The following is an 18,991-nucleotide window of genomic DNA, read 5'->3' as shown; positions in this document are numbered from 1 at the left end:
AGAGTAACTGAGAATGGTAAGGAAAGGGGCTGGAACATGGGGATCCTGCCTACATTATTATGTGTAATCATTTCATATACATTTATGAAATTGATGCTTAAATACGCACACAGTTAAATGGAACATAGTTGATATCTATTTGGTTTATATGAGGCCTAATATGTTGTTTGCAAACTAAAAAACATTTTTGTCTTTTGATTAATGCTAATTTTGTGATCACATTTTTTTCTTGCATTTACCATAAAGTTTTAATTACTTGCATCTCAGTGATGGTGTTAGTAGGGTTTTCATTTTACTGAATTTTGGTCCATTTCTTTGGTTACTGTAATATTGACAAATTGAAACTATATATACATATATATGATAAATATAAATTTAAATGTAAATATAAATATATGTATAAATATATATATTTGTGAAATCCAGAACAGCCTGCTTATTTGCAGAAAGAAATGACCAAACAATAAGACATATTATCCTAAAGTAATACTGTATGTGTATATGTGGATGTATTTATACATATATATGATTTTCTACAGCAGTTTAAATTCTTGGATGACAGTAAAATTACCCATATTAGTGTATATTCAAATATCACATGATTTCTGTAACTTTATACTACATTGCTACCTTAAAATATAATAATTTCATGTTTATTACTCAGAAATTATCTCCATGCATTTTGTATTTTTATTTGATAAAAACAAAAATATAGTCGATAGAACTGCCATGTGAACCGGCAAACACACAACTAGGTACATACTCAGAACGGAAAGCAGGGATGCAGAAAACGTTTGCACACTGAGGTTCATAGCAGCATTATTCACAATCGCCAAAAGATGGAAACAACCCAAGTGTCCATTATCTGATGAACAGATAAACAAAAATGTGGTATAGGCATGCAATGGAATATTATTCAGCAGTAGGAAGGAATGAAGTTCTGATGCATATGACAATACAGATGAACCTTGAGGAAATTATGTTGAACAAAATAAGTCAGACAGAAAAGGACAAATACTGCGTGATCTCACTAATACAAACTAATTATAATAAGCTCATAGAGTTAAAATCTAGAATATAGGTTACCAGGAGATAGAATGAGAGTAGAGAATGAGGAGTGGATACTTAATGTGTGCAGAATTGTTAACTAGCTTGAATTTAAACATTTGGAAATAAATACAGGTGATGGAAGCACGTTATGTGTAAATAGCAGCAATGAATTATGCGTGTGATTGTGGTTGAAAGGGGAAGTTTGGAGTCATGCATGTCATTAGAAAGAAAACTAGAGGCTAAAATATGAGACTGTATAACACAGTGAACCCTGTGGAGGATGATGACTGTGTTGAACAGTACCAATAGTTCATGAACCAGAACAAATATATGTCACTATTACAAGAAGTTAATAACAGATTGCTATATGGGGGGAAATGCACCTATTGCAAAGTACGAACTACAGTGAAAAAGAATATTTTAATATTCTTTCATCAACAGTAACAAATGAACCACATCAATGTTAAGTGTCAATAATGGGATAACCGTTTGGGATGGGTTTTTTTTCTGTTTTGTTTTTTTTGTTGTTGTTGTTGTTGAATAATGAAATTGTTCTAAAATTGATTGTGGTAGTGAATGCACAACTATGTGATGATACAGTGAACCATTGACTTTATACTTTGGCATATATGGTGTGTGAATATATCTCAAAATAAAAAAATAAAAAAATTGAAATAAAAAGGAATATAGTTGAATGATATTTTGAAAAGGGTGTCAGGGATGGTGTCCTTCTTGCAACTCCCTGAAAATACTTCTCTTTTGTTCCATCTTGAAAATAAAACCTCAAGTGAGATACAGGAGACCCTGGCATCATTTTGAGATGTGCCCAACTTTCTGCTTGGTACTTGGTGAAGTAGAAAGCCAACCTCCAGTTGGGTAGGAGGCCTGCAAAGGCCACCTCTGTGGCCCTGGCATGGAGAGGAAAGCACTGAGAGGGTCCCTGGGTCTCACGGAGTGAGCTGTGGAAATTGACTGGGAGTAGACTCGCTGTCCTGAACGTAGACTCACAGCCCCAGGGGGAAGGACTCCAAGGGCGTGTAGAGCCAGCTGCTGGAGGGTACAATGGGTCCTGTAGATACTTCAGCAGCAGATGCAAAGGGATGAGCGCCATACACCCAAAGATGAGACAAGGTGAGTTACACCTCATCCCAAGCCAACCCTCGCTTCAATTCCTAGGAACTGAAATCACCCCAAGGAGAGGGTCAGATGAAGGGAAAGAACCCTGAAGTGGCTATTTACTTTAAAAGACTGAATTATATGTCCTGGGTTGCCTGAGAATGTGGTTGGGAGAGAGAAGGCACATAAAATCAACTAGAATATGTTGTCCAACCTTTTAGAGAGCAAGGGCTGAGTTAAAGATTTGAACAGTAAAACAATAGCGATTTCACTACACACCTGAATCTAATGGAGGCCTTTAAATTTTATCCCCTCTGAACATACTTATTTCTACATTTTTGTTGTTGACACACAATGGTTTGTACATTATATATAGTCACGAGGCATCGAGCAACCAGTGCTCGTGGCTATAATTAGAAAACATCTTTATCTCTCCAGCTGTCTTTTAAAAATTTGTTCAGTGATGAAGTTCTTCCCTTATTCTTGGTTGAATTATAAAATGACTTATAGTTGCATTGTCACCACACATTTTCAATGTAGTAATTACATGTGTCTAGTTCACATAGTAATCAAAACATCACGCTTTATCTAAAATGAGAACTTTCACTTGTTTGTTTTGGGACAGGCTGCTAGCTGGTATCTTGGAGGAGGAAAGAGTGGTGGTGTCTTTTCCCTTAGGCCTTCATGTCTCTTGCATCTACCTCACTAAGGTTTGTGACCATAGCCAGGTTAAGACAGGTGCAGAGAGATGAATTACAGGAAACAGGAAAGTTGTTACCTTATCCTGTCACAATCTGGCTTAGCAGATTCGGAGCCTACCAAGCGTTTAAAATTGACTGACGAGAAACATACACTTCGATTGCACAAACTCTGGGAGTGTTGGCCATTTCAAAGAGCATCATCTCTTTTCCAATCATCTGCCAAAACCTCTGGCCACATGTTTTCTCCTTTCCTGTTTCCTGTCCCCCTGGATTTCCTAGGTGGGAGGTAGGCACACGTCTAATGTGTCCCTCTCAATGTAGTGAAGATATTTGTCAAAGTTTCCATTTGGTCCCTGTAGCCTTTTTCTTGAAGAAGTGAAAATAGAGTGACCCCATTTTTTCCCACTAGAAGGCTGGTTCTCACAGCACAGCCCTCTCCAAAGAAATAGTCTACACAGATCCTTTCCCTAATCATTCCCTGCTAAATATCAGTATTTACATAGTGAATGTATATATTCAATATCAGTATTTACATAGTGAATGTATATATTCAATATCATTTGTGACAATGCCTCATCCAAAACTGAGACAGGGAGAAAGTTCAATATTTATATGCTGGTTCTATCTATCTATCTATCTATCTATCTATCTATCTATCTATCTATCTACCTACCTACCTATCTGCTATATCTAAATTGTTTATTATGATATGTTTGGGTTGTTCAGAATTAATTAGCCTGCATTCCTAAGGGACCTTCTCATTTGCAATGTCCACACTTAAGAATTCACAAAAGTGTATATTTTCTCATCTATAAAATGAATGAAACTTGATACACCATTTTTAGATTCTCCTCCAATCTGACAATTAAAGTCCTTTGCCCTTTGTTTCTACTATTGGATCCTCTGTGGAGCAAATGGTTAGGTATTTAAACTGATCTAGGAATAAACTATCATTCACAATATGGCAAGGCATATGTGCTGATTTGAATCTATTATGACCGCACAAAAGCTATGCTCTTTAATGCAATCTTGTGGAGGCAGACTTATTGGTCTTTTGATTAGGGTGGGACCTTTTGATTAGGTTATTTCCATGGAATGTGATCCACCCAACTGTAAGTGAAACTTCTTGATTGGATCATTTCCATGGAGGTGAGACCCTGCCCATTCTGGGTAGTTCTTAATTAGCTCACTGGATTTCTCTAAGCAAGCTCCCAGAGAGAAAGAGCTCAAAGAAGCTGAGTGAGACATTTTGGAGAGAAGCTAAGATATGTAATCAAGAGTTTGTCCCAGGGAGAAGCAAGGAGAACCCACAAGAGATGACACAGATAGACACACTTAGAGAGAAAATGCTCAGAGACATTTTGAAACCAGATGTTTGGAGATGCTAAGAGATGAAGCCCAGAGTTTGCCCCAAGGAGCTAAGTGAGAATCTGCAGATGCTTAAAGGGAGGGCCACTGGAATCAGAAGCTGAAAGCAATGCAACCTGGAAGCAAAGGACCAGCAGTGGCCAGCCACGTGCCTTCCCAGCTAACAGAGGAGTTCTGGACACCCTCAGCCTCTCCTCAGTGAAGGTATCCTCTTATTGATGCCTTGGTCAGGACAATTTTTGGTCTTAGAACTGTAAATTTATAACCTAATAAACCCCTTTTTATAAAAGCCAATCCATTTCTGGTATTTTGCATAATGGCAGCTTTAGCAAACTGGAACAGCATATAAATAGGTCCTGGCAATGAGACTGGGTATATTGTCTTGGGTTTTCTTCAGTTTTCGGATCACATATACTGACTCAATGTAGATGGCAAGGTGCAGACATCCCTCTACATCAAAAGCAATATGTGTGTGAACGTGAGAAGTTAAGAATATAAACTAAGTGGCAAAGGATGCAAAGCAAGAAAAAGAAACCCTCACAAAACATGAATACATTAAAGCTAAGTGCTCCAGATTTTTATAAGGTCTCAAAATCACACCTTTACAACAAGGACAAACAAATGCACAAAATTCACCTTCTAATAGTGCCTGAATATAGGAATTTAATAAAGAATAGAAGTAAAATGAGAAAGAAGTCTTACAAGATAGAATAGCTTTACAATGAACAGGCTTCCTATGTACTTAAAAAAACTAGGATCATTCATATTCCTGAATATCACTAGTCAGTGGGATGTAAAGCAGGGATATGATTCTTTCATTTGGGCTTCTTTATTGAATTATGTCCTTGTATGTTCTAAAGTTTTCAGAATGAGATATTTTTTCCACCTGCTTCCTTCAAATTACAATCATCCAAATAGAAAGGTCAACAACTCTAAAATAATGCAACATATATACATGTTTGTTTCCTCATTTGACTTTCAAACATACATATACTTTTAAGAACACCTTTTAAAGAGATGAGTTTGTCCTTTTCATGTTTTCTTGGAATCCTCAATTCTGAAAATGATTTGATCAATTTTGTTTTTACGTCTCTACTTTTCTTCTACAATTAAGGGCAACAAGGCCATTTCATGCATTTTTTTTTTTTTTTTTTTTTTGGCTTTTGCAATGGAGGTTTATTAGTTCACAAATTTACTGTTGTAAGACCATGAAAATGTCTAAATTAAGACATCAACAGAATAATACCTTCTCTGAAGAAAGGCCGATGGCATCTGGGATTTCTCTGTCACATGGGAAGACATATATGGCTGGAGTCTGCTGGTTCTCTCCCAGGTTTAGCTTCTGATTTCTGTGGTTTTCTCCAAAGTGTCCTGGGCTTCTGTCTTAGCTTCTCTCTTAGCTCCTCCCGGGAGCAAACTCTGGACTACATATCTTAGCTTCTCTGAGCTCTCTCCAAAATGTCTGCCTTTTATCCTCTCACAGAGGACACCAGCAAAGCTATTAAGACCCACCTTGAACATTTCATGCATTTTTGCTACTTGGCCCTGCATATCTTCAACCTGCTATGTCTTTATATGATACATTTATAAAGGGCATATTCTTTTAATTGTTTTTTTCTGTTTGTTGACACTGGTGTCCTTACCTTGCATTGCTCTAGAGTGAATACCACCTTCAACTACAGTCATTAACTAATAATTCATTATCTCTTATAGACAAGATTAGAAAAGCAGAGATGCTCATGCTGAGTAAGTGAGAAATGAATAACTAACACGTTTCAAAAATGAAAGAAAGAGAAAAATCCAATTAGATGCTCTTAGTAGGGATCAAAATAAGTTAGCTTCTCATTGGTTCTTCCATAGTCACATTGTCAGTGTATCATAGAACAAAAGTAACACATTGAAGAGTGGAAGATATTTATGGAGTTGAACAATTCCTGCAAGTTGCCGACAAATTGTAAATTACAGACAACACACGAATTTCAAGACAGTCTTTACTTTTTAGGTTAATTATCTCTGTCTTGTTCAACATACTAATTTCAGTCCTGAAAATGCTCAATAACAATAACAATCTTTGCAGATTTTGCCAGAATTAACTGTTGGCAAAGATTCACAGAGCTTCGTACTTAGTGCTCAGTCTCTAGAATTAATTCGATGAAGTAAGAAGTCAGAAACACAATAGCATTTTACAAATAGGTTCAAGTTGAATAGCTGATATTGAAAACTGTGCATTACTGAATAGTTGTACTTTTTCCTCAATACACATTTATAATTTCATTCAAAGCTCTATCAAAGGCTTTGGTATAATTATTCTTTACAACTTTAATTACACTGAGTATGACATTGTATAATGTTGACATAGGGTCTTTAATTTTAGGTCTGTGACTTATGCACATAGCTTGCAGAACCAGTGGTATAAATTTCAGTCCCTTTCTCCACCAATTATTTAATAGATGTGTTAATTTAAAACAGCAGTAAGGAGAATGTTGGTTTTATCTCTCTATCATTTTACATGACATTTCTCATGTTTTTTTTTAAATATGGGCTTTTTAAATAGCAGTTGTAGGTTAACAGAAAAATCATACAGATAGTACAGGTTTCCATATACATCCCCAACATGGACAGTTTTCCATATTATTAACATTTTGCATTAGCTTGGTACATTTGTTACAATTGCTGAACCAGGATAATTATATTAACTGTAGTTCATAGCTCACCTTATTGGTCACTCTTTTCATTGTATAGTTATATGGATATTTTTAAATGTTTATTCCGATAATATAGATACAACCTAAAATTTCCCATTTTATCTACTTTCAAGTATACAATTCAGTGGTATTAATTACATTTACAATACTGTGTCACCATCACCACCATACTTTTCCATCACCCCAAACAGAAACTCCACACCAATTAAGCCTTAACTCCCAATTCCCCATCCCCACCCCTGCCACTGGAAACTTATATTCTAGTTTCTAACTTTATGTATTTGCATATTCTAATTATTTCATGTTTGAGAAATCATACAGTATTTGTCCTTTTGTGTCTGGTTTATTTCACGCAACTTGATGTCTTCAAGATTAATACATGCTGTAGCATGAATCAGAACTTCGTTTCTCTTTATGGCCAAATAATAATCCATTGCATGTATATACCAGATTTTGTTTATCCACTCATCTGTTGAAGAACGCTTTGGTTACTTAATGTTTGACTCATTGTATTTCACCTTACACCAATCTTTTAGAAACTCATTATCATACTTTAAATATTTTGAATTTCTTCTTCTTTCTAATTTTTTCTTTTTTATTTCTCCCTTTCAATTTAAAAATATAATTAAATTCTGATTATTCTTTCTTGTATACACCTCCCAGAGTATTACTGATCATACCATATGTCTTAAAACAATTTTATATCTCTATAAATATGTTGCACATGGGTTTATGTGTTATAGGTACTATTGCTATACAGTCATCTGATGATTTAGCAAGATGTACTTAATTTCTACTTTTAGAAAGATTAAAAATGTAAAAGTTAGGAAAACCTCTATGGGATAATATGAATGAGAAACGACGACAGCCCACAGAGGAAACCATGTCTTGGAAGACAGGGGAGATTGAGATGATGAAGATAAAAGATAGGGAGGGGAGAAATTTTGCTTTGGGGTCTCAGTGGAGGAAGGACAGATGTATCCATGGCATAGCATGAGGAATCAAGCTCGGTTGGAGGAGGAACCCCTTTTTCTATGAGACAGGGAGGAAAAGGAAGAAGAACTGCAGAAAGGGATTTATAAGCAGAAATGATGGGGACTTGAAGAAACGCTCTCTCTTTGTTGAGAAGGAGAAGAGACTGCAGTAAAGTTAAGGATCTTAGGTGGCAGATATGTCCAGAAACATAAAACATTGATCAGGTATAAGAAAATGGATTAATAAACAACATCAACATTCTGGTTGGATTTAGAAAACATCGAGTACAAGTTGCGGCAATAATTATGTTTGTTTGGTAGCACATACTATTCTACTGGTAGAAATAGAAAAACATGTTATCTGAGAAGATTTAAAATTTTGAGTTTTTCATGGAGAGTATCTGGAAGAAAAGGTATGAAAACAACAAAGGGTTCTAGAAAAGCTGTGATTAACGTAATGGACCCTGTGTCTTAGGCCTCAAATTGAAGGAAATAAATTTCAGAATATGCTGCTAAACCAAGAGAAAATGGCATGATAAAGGCAAAGATCAAATATAAGTGGAGTAGGAATGAGGAACAAAATGAAGACTATGAATATGAGGTCAGAAATTGAGATACTAGGTCATAAAATTGTAGAAAGGTGAGAGATCTAGTTGGCACCAAGTTCCTGATGTGCTTACCAGATTGAGTTGCTAAGGCAGAATATCGGTAAAGATCACCAAAAATGAAAGATATTTCCTTAAAAGAATGAAGAAGGTTTATTGTCTGAGAGTACAACACCCAAATTGATAGTCATGGATAATGGTATAACAGGAAACTTTTGATCAAGATATAAAAGTTCCTTATGGTCCAAAGGGGAATGAAGAGCTGGAGACAGCTAGCAAATACATAGGTGAGAAAAAAACAAAAACAAACAAGCAAAAATAAAACAGGTTTTGTTTGGCATATCTTATTTATTATTATAATGTTTTTCAAGTTTTGGGTTGTTTCATATTTCCCAAATAATTTTAACCATACTCATTCTCCTTTATTTTCATTATATTACATTTTATATTTTCATTAATAGACTTTTACAAATATTGAACTGTGATGAAAAATCCTTAAAAAAATAAATGGCAACTCACAGCTGAGTTTCACGATTATTCTCACCCCATGGTTAGCGTGACTTCATTTTACAACTAAGGCTAGAAACTTCCTCTTATATTTTATTTCTTTTAATCTAAGAAAAAGCATTTTTATGCCTATATTTATGTTCATTGTTTTATTTTATATTATTTCTCCTCCTTAATTAGCAAGGCTACAAAATAACTCTTTTAGTTTACATTGTTCTTATTCTCTATGAGTTACCAAATAGATAAATATTTCACTGAGAGATCCGACTCGTATAGACACTAGGAAAAGGTGAGTACCGCCAGGCATTTTAAACTCATTAGCTGTGACTGAAGTGTGTTACTTCCATGCTATGCAAATAAGCACTTTCATACTGCTTGGCTTAGTGGGTTGCCACCTTTTTGTCTGTTTCCCAAAATAGGGACAAGTAAGCTGATAAATTTTTCATTATATCTCTCCTTTAAAATATGCTTTAATTTGGGTGTGGTAAAGAGAAAAACCTCACATACTCACAACAGATGAATTGGAAATGTCTTTTGAGGACAGATTTTTTCCCAGCATCTTCTTTGTGTTTGTTTATTGTTTCTTTGTGTGTGTGCATAAGCACATGTATGTGTTTTCCCTTTATAAAATTTGGTTCAAAGACAGTGTACAAATCCTGACAATTTTCATAATATAATTGTCAAGATTAAGATGTGAATTTGGAGTGGCTGATAATGTCACTTGGACACTTTTATGTGCATCTCAGAATATTGCTATGGTAAAATCTCAAATGTGGTTTTAATACTCAGAAAATGTAACTCCACTTGCTCAAAGAAATCACATGACTGTCCTAAGGGACAGAGGCACTATCAAACCTCAGGTCTTAAATTAGTGAATAGAAAGGGTCATGCAAAGTTTTGGGGAAATGTCGATCAGTTAATCAATATTGTTAAACATTAATGTTATGTTAAATGTTAATTAATTAATATTGTGTTTTATTGCTTAATATCAATAGAATGGAAAAATAAGTAAACAGTTGTTGAAAACCTATGATATACCAAGGGCTTTATATACTCTAATACTTGAAGGGCCATGTAGGGGAAGATTTGGAAACTACTTTTCACAGATGAATGAACTGATGATCAGAAAGCTTAGACTACAGGTTAAAAGTTCAACAAATCTTGCTTTCCAAAGAGAAGAGAATCTAAACCAGATTTTCCACTACATCATGAAGCCTTCTGGTATTTCGGGTATGTTTAAATACCAGGATTGTCGAAATGGCAGGAACAGTTTTGAAGTTCAAATATTACACAATTATGTATATGAAATCAGCTTTCTGGTCTGTGCATTTCATAATTGTCAAATTCAGCATATTATATCAATCCACAGTGCACCAAAAGATATCTAAGGGGACAAAAGTCCCAATGTTCGGCTGCTAGTGGCCTTGATGATTAAATATGAATTCCTTCTTCTAGTAATGCTCCAAATACATTAGAGAGATCATTCATGGGTGAGTCCTGTTTTTTTTTTTAATCCATTAGTATTATAATATGCATCACTTGTTAGGCAGAAAATATGGGGCAAGGATGAATGATCGCTTTTCTTCTCTTTCATGAGAATATGAAATTAAACAAAATTAAAATTGCCTTTGAAAATGTAAAATGAATTTTCAACAATTTTAAAGCATTTTTCCTCAACATCCCCTTATGGATATTTTTAAACCTATAAGTTGAGAATTTTACAACCCACATATACCCAGCATCATAATTTTGCCTTCAATGTTTTATTATATTTGGCTTTTCTCAGGTTTTCCCTCTACCCATTCCTTTATCCCTCCGTAATCCATTTCACTTTTTGATGAACTTTAAAGAAAATTGTAGGCTTCCCTACACTTCCCCTAAATATTTCAGCAAACTTCCCTATTATATTTTACATACAATGCAATGTCCACATTTTATAAACATACATCCTTTGACAAATGTATAACTGGATAACACATGCATCTATGTAACCCAAACCCTACATAGAATATAGAACATTTCTATCACCCTTGAGTGATTCTTATACTCCTTCCCCATCAATCCCTGTCCCCACTCATTACATGCAACAACTGCTCTGATTTTTTCCATCATATCCAACTTTTGCTCTTTCTAGAGCATCATATAACTGGAATCATACAGCAGCATGATGTCTTTTATCCTTTTTTATTATTATAGACTTTCTACCCCTGCCATTTAGAAATTGTTCAGTTTTATTGCTTCAGTTACACAGAATGATGTTCTCCATCTCTATATTGGGTAAACTGTTAATATTCAGTTTTATCTCAGGCAGTTCAGAGATGCTGCTGTTGGCATTTTCAATTCTGAAAGTTCTTCCTTTCAACTTCCATCATTTTTCATATCCATAACCTTCTCCACTTATTTTCAGTCACTGATTCTGCTTGACTTGCTTTTAGTTTTCATTACACTTTCATTTTAACTCTTTCCCAACCTCTCTATTTTAAGCTAAGATACATCTTTCTTCAGTTTAGTCTCTCTTCTAACTCTAAAGTAAAGCATGCCTGGGGTTAAATGAAGAGTGAAAATATATTGTTCTAAATGATGATTGTTGTTAATTTTTGAAATTTGGCAAAAAATGTTCTCATTATTCTGATACTTTAAAGTAGATGCTCAAAAAGAAAAAAAAAAAAAGAAAAGAAAAATGGTAACAGTATCTCTTCTAGTTGTGGCCAGTAATTGATGCTGATCTATCATCTATCTAACATGATACCACCCAGATCCCCTTCTCTAGTGAGGTTCCCACATCCTCCTGCTGCTGTCCACACTGACTGCTAAGAGCTCACAGCTGTACTCATCACAGAGAATTTCCGAGGACCAACAGGTGTAGTCTCACCTGGATATTCCTGGGAGGTTACAACCCCTCTAGAGGGTATATCACAGCCAATGACTGATCTATGAAAGGCCAGTCCTCTTACACCCAGGGGAGCTAACTCTACAATTTTGTCATTCACAGTCTAGAGTCCCAATGGGATTAGGCGGAAGCTAGACTTCAGTGGAAACCACATTTGCATTCCCTTCCCTCCATATGGTCCTGCTTCCTTCACTTCCTTATGGGACTCTACTAAGGGCATTCTTTCCACAGATCATTGTTACATGAAATTCATTCAAAAGCCCTGCTTCTGGGAGTCCTGAACTGAGATGCCCCTACTCCCTCTCATCTCTCCACAGCCCCTGGTGAGTCAGCAGTACCGAGGAGTGGATGAGTCACCGTTTGTACCTATATTTGCTATGTCAAATCTTCTAATTATTTGATAATTTTTCATACAATTAAAAATTTTAAGTTTGGAAATGTAAAATATGTGTATCATTTTTTCTACAACTTTAATTTTCCTTGATACTACTTTCCTCTTTTAAAAATGTTGCATTTATTTATTTAAAAATTTTTTTTTTACCTTTTATTATTGCATTTGACAAAGGATTTTTAATTGTGATAGGCGTCTTTTTTTTAAAGTTCTACTTTTCTATCTATCTATCTATCTATCTATCTATCTATCTATCTATCTATCTAGTTGGCTGGCTATCATCTTTCTATTTATCTTATTATATTCATCGTCCTTTTTATCCTGCATATTTTGAGTTTACTTTTTAGTTTTGAGTTTATATTTGATGGTTTGATGGCCATTTGTATTTTTTATTCTGTGAATTGCTTTTTCATTTAATTTAGGTATTTTTAGTTAGATTGTTTGGCTTTGATTTTTGATTTTAAAGTAACTGTTTCCATGTCAGGGTTAATCCTTCTCTGACATAAATGCTGCAAATAGTTTTCAACTCTACCATTTGCCTAATTGTTTAAAGCATTAACTTGTATTATCAAAAATGACTATTTTCCTTCATGGTTTCTATTTGTGTAATGTATTTCTAGTTGAATCAGTGTGATCAGAGAATCTGACATATATAGCCCCTGCTTCTTGGAATTCATTGTGACTTTCTTTATTTCCTAATATCTGATCACTTTTTATAGTCCTTTTAGTGGCATTTGGAAATAATATATTTCTATAATTGTTAAGATATGAAATTATGACTCTAATTTTTTGATTTTCCCATTATGTTATTTGATAGAAATCAAGAGTACAGTCCTGTGGTATCCAAAAATTGTTAATTTCTTCTTATATTAGTTAAAATTATTTTTCATACATTATAAAACTATAATATTTATCAAGCAGCATAAGGTGATTCATAGACTCTATACCTCCCTGAGACAGTTAGAGAAACTCTGTCATTATGGGCATATATGATCTTTTTTAGGGAGGAGATGCATAGCTTTCATATGATTTTCAGAAGAATCCATGACCTAAAATAGTTTAAAAACAACTTTTCTAGGTTCTCTTGTGTTTTTTGCTATTCCTCCCTATAAAACAAAACAAAACAAAACACAGACCTGGTAAAGACCTCTTATTCCATCCCACTATTCTTGGTCCCGAAAATCCTTACATAGTAGTATTTTTTGTTTAGATATTTCAGTGTCATTATATTATTAACTCTTCATTTTAGATTATACCTATTTTTATGTTCTAATGCCCTAAATTACAATAGTTTTCTTCTGGTGCTGCTGACAGCTAACACTGAAAATTAGCTCCCTGACTGATTTCTCTCTCATTTTCCCTACTCTTCTTGACCAGTATTCTGATATTTGATTGATTATTTTCTACACATTGATGTATGCTGCTAAAGAAAATCATTCTTATCTAATTTTATCCACTTTTCCCTAAAGTGCATAAATGAACTACTTGTCTTGCTATGGGCCTATACTTTGTTCCTTTTCCCTGGGAACCAGTAGTTATGAGAAGCTTGGGATGATTTGGAAAATGTGTGGTTTAACAAGGAATACTGCATATTTATATAATATAATGATTTAAATATACTGTCATTAATAGCAAAATCCTTGTTTTTTGACAAAAGATATTTCAGAAGAACAGTTTAACAATGTACCATGGTTTCTAATAACTTTGTATTAAACATGCATATTGTAACTCTTAACACAAGATATGTTGAATTATGCTATTATAATGGATACTTTTAACAGCTTATAATTATGTATATAAATGATGTATTACGTATCTTACAAAATATTTTAATAGTTTCTGGAACTGGAAGGAATATTAGATAATATATCTAGACTATAAAATGCCAACAATATCAAAATGGGATTTTCTTTTACTTGGAATTTTCTTTTAAAATAAAATAATCTCTGTGAATAAATGCTTTAGAGTATATATTTACCTAAGAAAATTAAGATACTTGTTGATTCTTTGCTAGGTAGTAGAAAAACAATGTGGAAGGAACTGTAGGTTGCTTTCCCTGCTGGTGTCATAACATTTTTTATCTTCTCTGGTCTTGTCTTCAGTTTATGACAGGTTATGAAATGGCAGTTGGATAATACTGACACCTAGATTTTATAAGAGATTAGAGCCCTTAACTCATGCATGTTAACATTAACATTTTTATCATGTGACTAATAGGGTAAATATTAACTCCATTGCCCAAAGTGTTAGACATGTCTCAGATCAGGAAAATAAGATGGAATAGAGTGATACCTGGATTAGCTTTTAGGGTGGAAAGGTTGTTAAGGCTCTGACAGTATGTTGTGCAAAACTGAAGTTTATATGGAGGTTTCATATCAGCAAGAAGCTATGGAAGGGATTAGAGTCAAAGGGAATGAGCCATATGTCACATCAAGAAAAAATTGGAATTGATTTTCAAAGTTAACCTGGATTAGAAGAAGATGAAAAACGAAAGCATTGTGTGCAAGGCTGGGGGATGGAGGGGTGCCACAAAAACAAAATTAACTAAATACACATTATTTAGATATTCAAGGAAAAAAACTGTGTGTGTCACATGAATAAAAGAATATTGAGGTAATACAAATTGATGTCCTGCTCTCTCTCGTTCTTTCTATGTATATGAATATATGTTTATCTCTTTGGAAGTATGGATGTATGTCTTCATGCATGTATCCAACTATTTACTTATTCATTTCTTTCTACAGGTCTACCTGTAGTTAGCAAATGAATTGAAATTTAAACATAGGTCATTTGTTCCCATTGCTTCCTTAGACCTTTATCCTGATCAAAAAAAAATACATATATATGTGTATATACATAAATGAAATCAGTCATTTTTTCTAGAATCATATTTCATCCTACAGCTTCAGAGAGAAAATAGTGAACTTCTATTACAGATAAAATTTCTAACTAGGATTTTAGCAAAGGAGGACAAAAACCATGAATAGCTAACTTTATGTTTATTAAATACTCTGTACTGAATCAACCACAATATTTTGTGGTTTTTTTCTTGTATTTCCCATTAGGATCTATATTTAATTAAAGCTGCTTTACCCTCTACATATAGCATAGCTATATAGCCCACCATTTGAAAAGGCTACGTTGATGAAGAAATTTGTCTATAGTGTAATAAATTGAGGAATATTCCTAAGCAAACCAGAAAAATGCAAATATACATGTGCACTAAGATGATAAAATGTATTCAACATATTCCACCCATTAAATACACCAAAGCTTTAGACACAATTTACTCCCAAGGAATAAAATATAGTAAGATTTTCAAATAGTTTCTAATATTAAAATATATATAATTCTCTGCTATAAAATGTTTGTTTCTTTACCCATGAAGATGCATGCATCTCAAAAATGCTTCGCACTTTCTCCCTCTTATAAGGTAGCAGTCAAATGTTTCTGAAATGTTTCAAATGAACTGTAGTTACTTTACTCGTAATTCAGAAAACTGTGCTTCTAGAAAAGCATTATTTATAATAAATGGAGATCATGCTTTCTTGTGTATTAAAGCACTTCTAATAACTTTTAGACGGTAGTGATAATCTTGCAACAAAAAGTGACAGTTTGATGGTTCCCACCAAATCATTTGGAGAAAAACGTGTCAAATGAAAAATCTATTGTATTTTTCTATATTTACAACTTCCCAAGCAAAAATGAGTTGTATAGTTTATTTTATCATTTGATATGTTGAGAATTTAACTCCATTTTGCACTTATATTTTTTGCCTTAATAACTTGTTTCCACTAGAAAATCAATCTAAACTCATAATTAACATATTAAACTACAATCTCTCATATTCCAGTATTTTGCTATTATCATCAGTGATCAGACAACTTATTTTGATATCAATTATTATTATAGAATTAGTTTATATTACTAAAACTATCTGAAAATATATTCTTTATCAATCTTCATTATCTTTTTGTCTACCAACAAAATTTTCCTTGATCTGCCAATACACAAACACATCATGTAATAACATGTTCTACTTAAATTCATGTTTATTAAAATTAATTCATTTAGAAATATTGCCTGCTTCCTTGCAAGACCAATAGGAAAAAGCAGGACATTCTTTTTTTGTTACAAAGTGTAGCAACTTGAATTGTCAATCTTCTACTGAATATCAGGGCATTGGCTAACTTAAGTCCATTTACTTGCTTAAAATAGTGCCATGTTATTTAATGCTGCGATATAAAGTTCCTACGAGGATTTTCTCATGTTCTCATTCTTTCTACAGGCATGACTCTCTGTTGATTTTGATTTCCCCTGAAAACACTATCTTCTTGAAAAGTGGCTATCCTTTTCAGTTCCTGTTACTGAAAAGAAAAATGCACATAGCAATCCTCCAAATAAGAATCCTCGAAACTATTCTTAACTGCCTTTGTTAAAAAATTCCTATACTCTCTATTCTTCCAAAATTTATCCTGTCCATTGTTTCAATCTATTCTACTTTTACCTTAGAGGAAAGTACCAACATTCAAAACCTTCCTGCTTTGTCCAAAGCTCCCAGCCTCTTTTTGTCAATATTTTCTTAACTTCTATGTTTTTTTTTTAACTTTTTATTTTGAAAAATAAAAAAAAAAAACAGATTCACAGGAAGTTGCAGGTTCCAATTAACCTTCTCCTATCATCCTACAATGCTAATTGCTTATACAATTATTGTACAATATCAAGTATATACAGCTTATTCAGATTTCACCGGTTTTACATGCATCATGTGTGTGTATAGCTCTATTTAATTTTATCACATATGTAGTTTTGCATTACCACCACAACAATCAAGATACTCAACTGTATCATCACCCCAAGACTATTTTGTTACCTCTTTATAGCCACATCCATCCCCTCCTGAAATCCCTATCAACCACCAATCTGTTCTCCATTTCTACAATCATGTTATTTCACAAGTGTTATATAAATGGAATCATGCAGTATATATATTTTGATATCATCTTTTCTCTCTCAATTTAATTTCTTTGAGGTTCATCCAAGTTATTGCATGTATTAATATTTCATTCGTTTTTTAATTGTTGAATAGTATTCCATGGTATGGAGACACTACAATTTGTTCAATCATTTGCCTGTTGAAGGGTATTTAAAAAGTTTCCAGTTTGGTCATATCATGAAAAGCAGCTATTAAATTTAAACAGCTGGTAGAGTGACTGGAAACATTTTACATTTTGCATTTCCACTGGCAACTTATGAGTTATTAACTTTCTCCACATCATTGCCACCATGTGGTATTATTATTATTTTTCATTTTGGCCATTCTGATAGATGTGTCTTGATACCTCATTGTCATTTTAATTTTATTTCTGCAATGACTAATGATGTTGAATATCTTTTCATGTACTTATTTCCCATCTCTGGATCCTCATCAGTGAAATGTCTGTGCATGTTTTTTTTTTTTTTTTTTTTTTTCCCTTGCTCTTTTTTAATTGATTTGTTTGCAGGGCTTCAAGAGTTCTTTATATATTCTAAATACAAGGCCTTAGTCAGAGATGTGATTTGCAAATACTACCTCCCACTCCGTAATTTGTCTTTCATCCTTTAAATAGTATCTTTCATAGAGCAATTTATTTTTTTCATTTTGATGAGTTCTAATTTGTCATTTTTTTCTTTTAATCGATTATGCTTTTGGTGTCAAATCTAAGAACTCTTCCTAGTGCTTGTTCCAAAAGATTTTTCTCCTATGTACTTTTCTGTAAGTTTTATAGTTTTATGTTTTACACTTAAGTCCATGATTCATTTGATTTAATGTTTGTATAAGGTATGGGATTTAGGACAGGATTCTTTTTTTTTTTTTTTTTTTTAAATTATGGATGTCCTGTGCTCCAACACCATTTGTTGAAAAAGCTATCCATCCGCTATTTGATCACATTTGCCACTTTGAAAATTTAATTGGGCATATTATTGAGGATCTATTTCTTGGTTTTTTATTCTATCCTGTTCATCTATGTGTCCACCCTTCCGCAGTACCATGCTGTCTTGATTACTGCAACTATAAATGAAGACTTATTCTTTTACAACATAACATTTTTTTTAGCTCTTATAGGGCCTTTCCTTTTACCCTCTCCTATTTTTGCTTCTTTATCATTTTTCTCTAAATCGATACCTTCCAATTTTACTTTTCTAACCCACTTTTATCACTCATTGTTTTCCTGTACCATTAGGCCTTTGACTTTCCTATTCATCGCACTTTGACTAACCACAATGGTTTCAACATTACCATTTAAAATTGCCCTTACCTTCCTTACCCAGATTCAAACTTCTTCCAAATTCAAAGTCCTTGTCTTCAACCTGTTTCTTTTTTTCTTTTCCACTGATTTGCTTCTTCACCCTCATCATTATCAACAAAATGTCAAACCCTTAACAGTTACCCAGTCCTTCATTTCCTTTGTGATTTCACTTACCTGCATGTCGTATTTGGACTCAGTGTCAGCCATTTCAACAATAAGGTCACAAATAGCCTAGATCATATCACCAGAACTGAAAATCTACGTTTTAACTGGCCAATTCCTGGTCCTCATTAATATCCATTTCCCATTTTATCTTCTTTCACCACATCTACTGACTAGCACAAGAAAGATCATAAAATCACTTATATTCACTGATTCTTTATATTTTTATTCA

At 33.6% G+C, this 18,991-nt stretch overlaps 1 protein-coding gene across 1 annotated transcript in view; it reads right to left on the bottom strand.

Annotated features, from left to right (window-relative positions):
- Positions 1-18,703, bottom strand: part of LOC119506903 (Golgi apparatus membrane protein TVP23 homolog B-like) — a 116,608-nt gene extending 97,905 nt beyond the window's left edge. The window contains exon 1 of the mRNA XM_037799924.1: positions 18,607-18,703. Within this exon, the coding sequence (XP_037655852.1) occupies positions 18,607-18,703 (97 nt within the window). The remainder of the gene's footprint in view (positions 1-18,606) is intronic.
- Positions 18,704-18,991: the final 288 nt, after the last annotated feature.

This window comes from Choloepus didactylus, chromosome 12 (genome assembly GCF_015220235.1).
Source record: "Choloepus didactylus isolate mChoDid1 chromosome 12, mChoDid1.pri, whole genome shotgun sequence".
Classification (NCBI taxonomy): domain Eukaryota; kingdom Metazoa; phylum Chordata; class Mammalia; order Pilosa; family Megalonychidae; genus Choloepus; species Choloepus didactylus.
The sequence above is the reverse complement of the archived record's forward strand: the minus strand, read 5'-3'. Positions and strand labels throughout refer to the sequence as shown.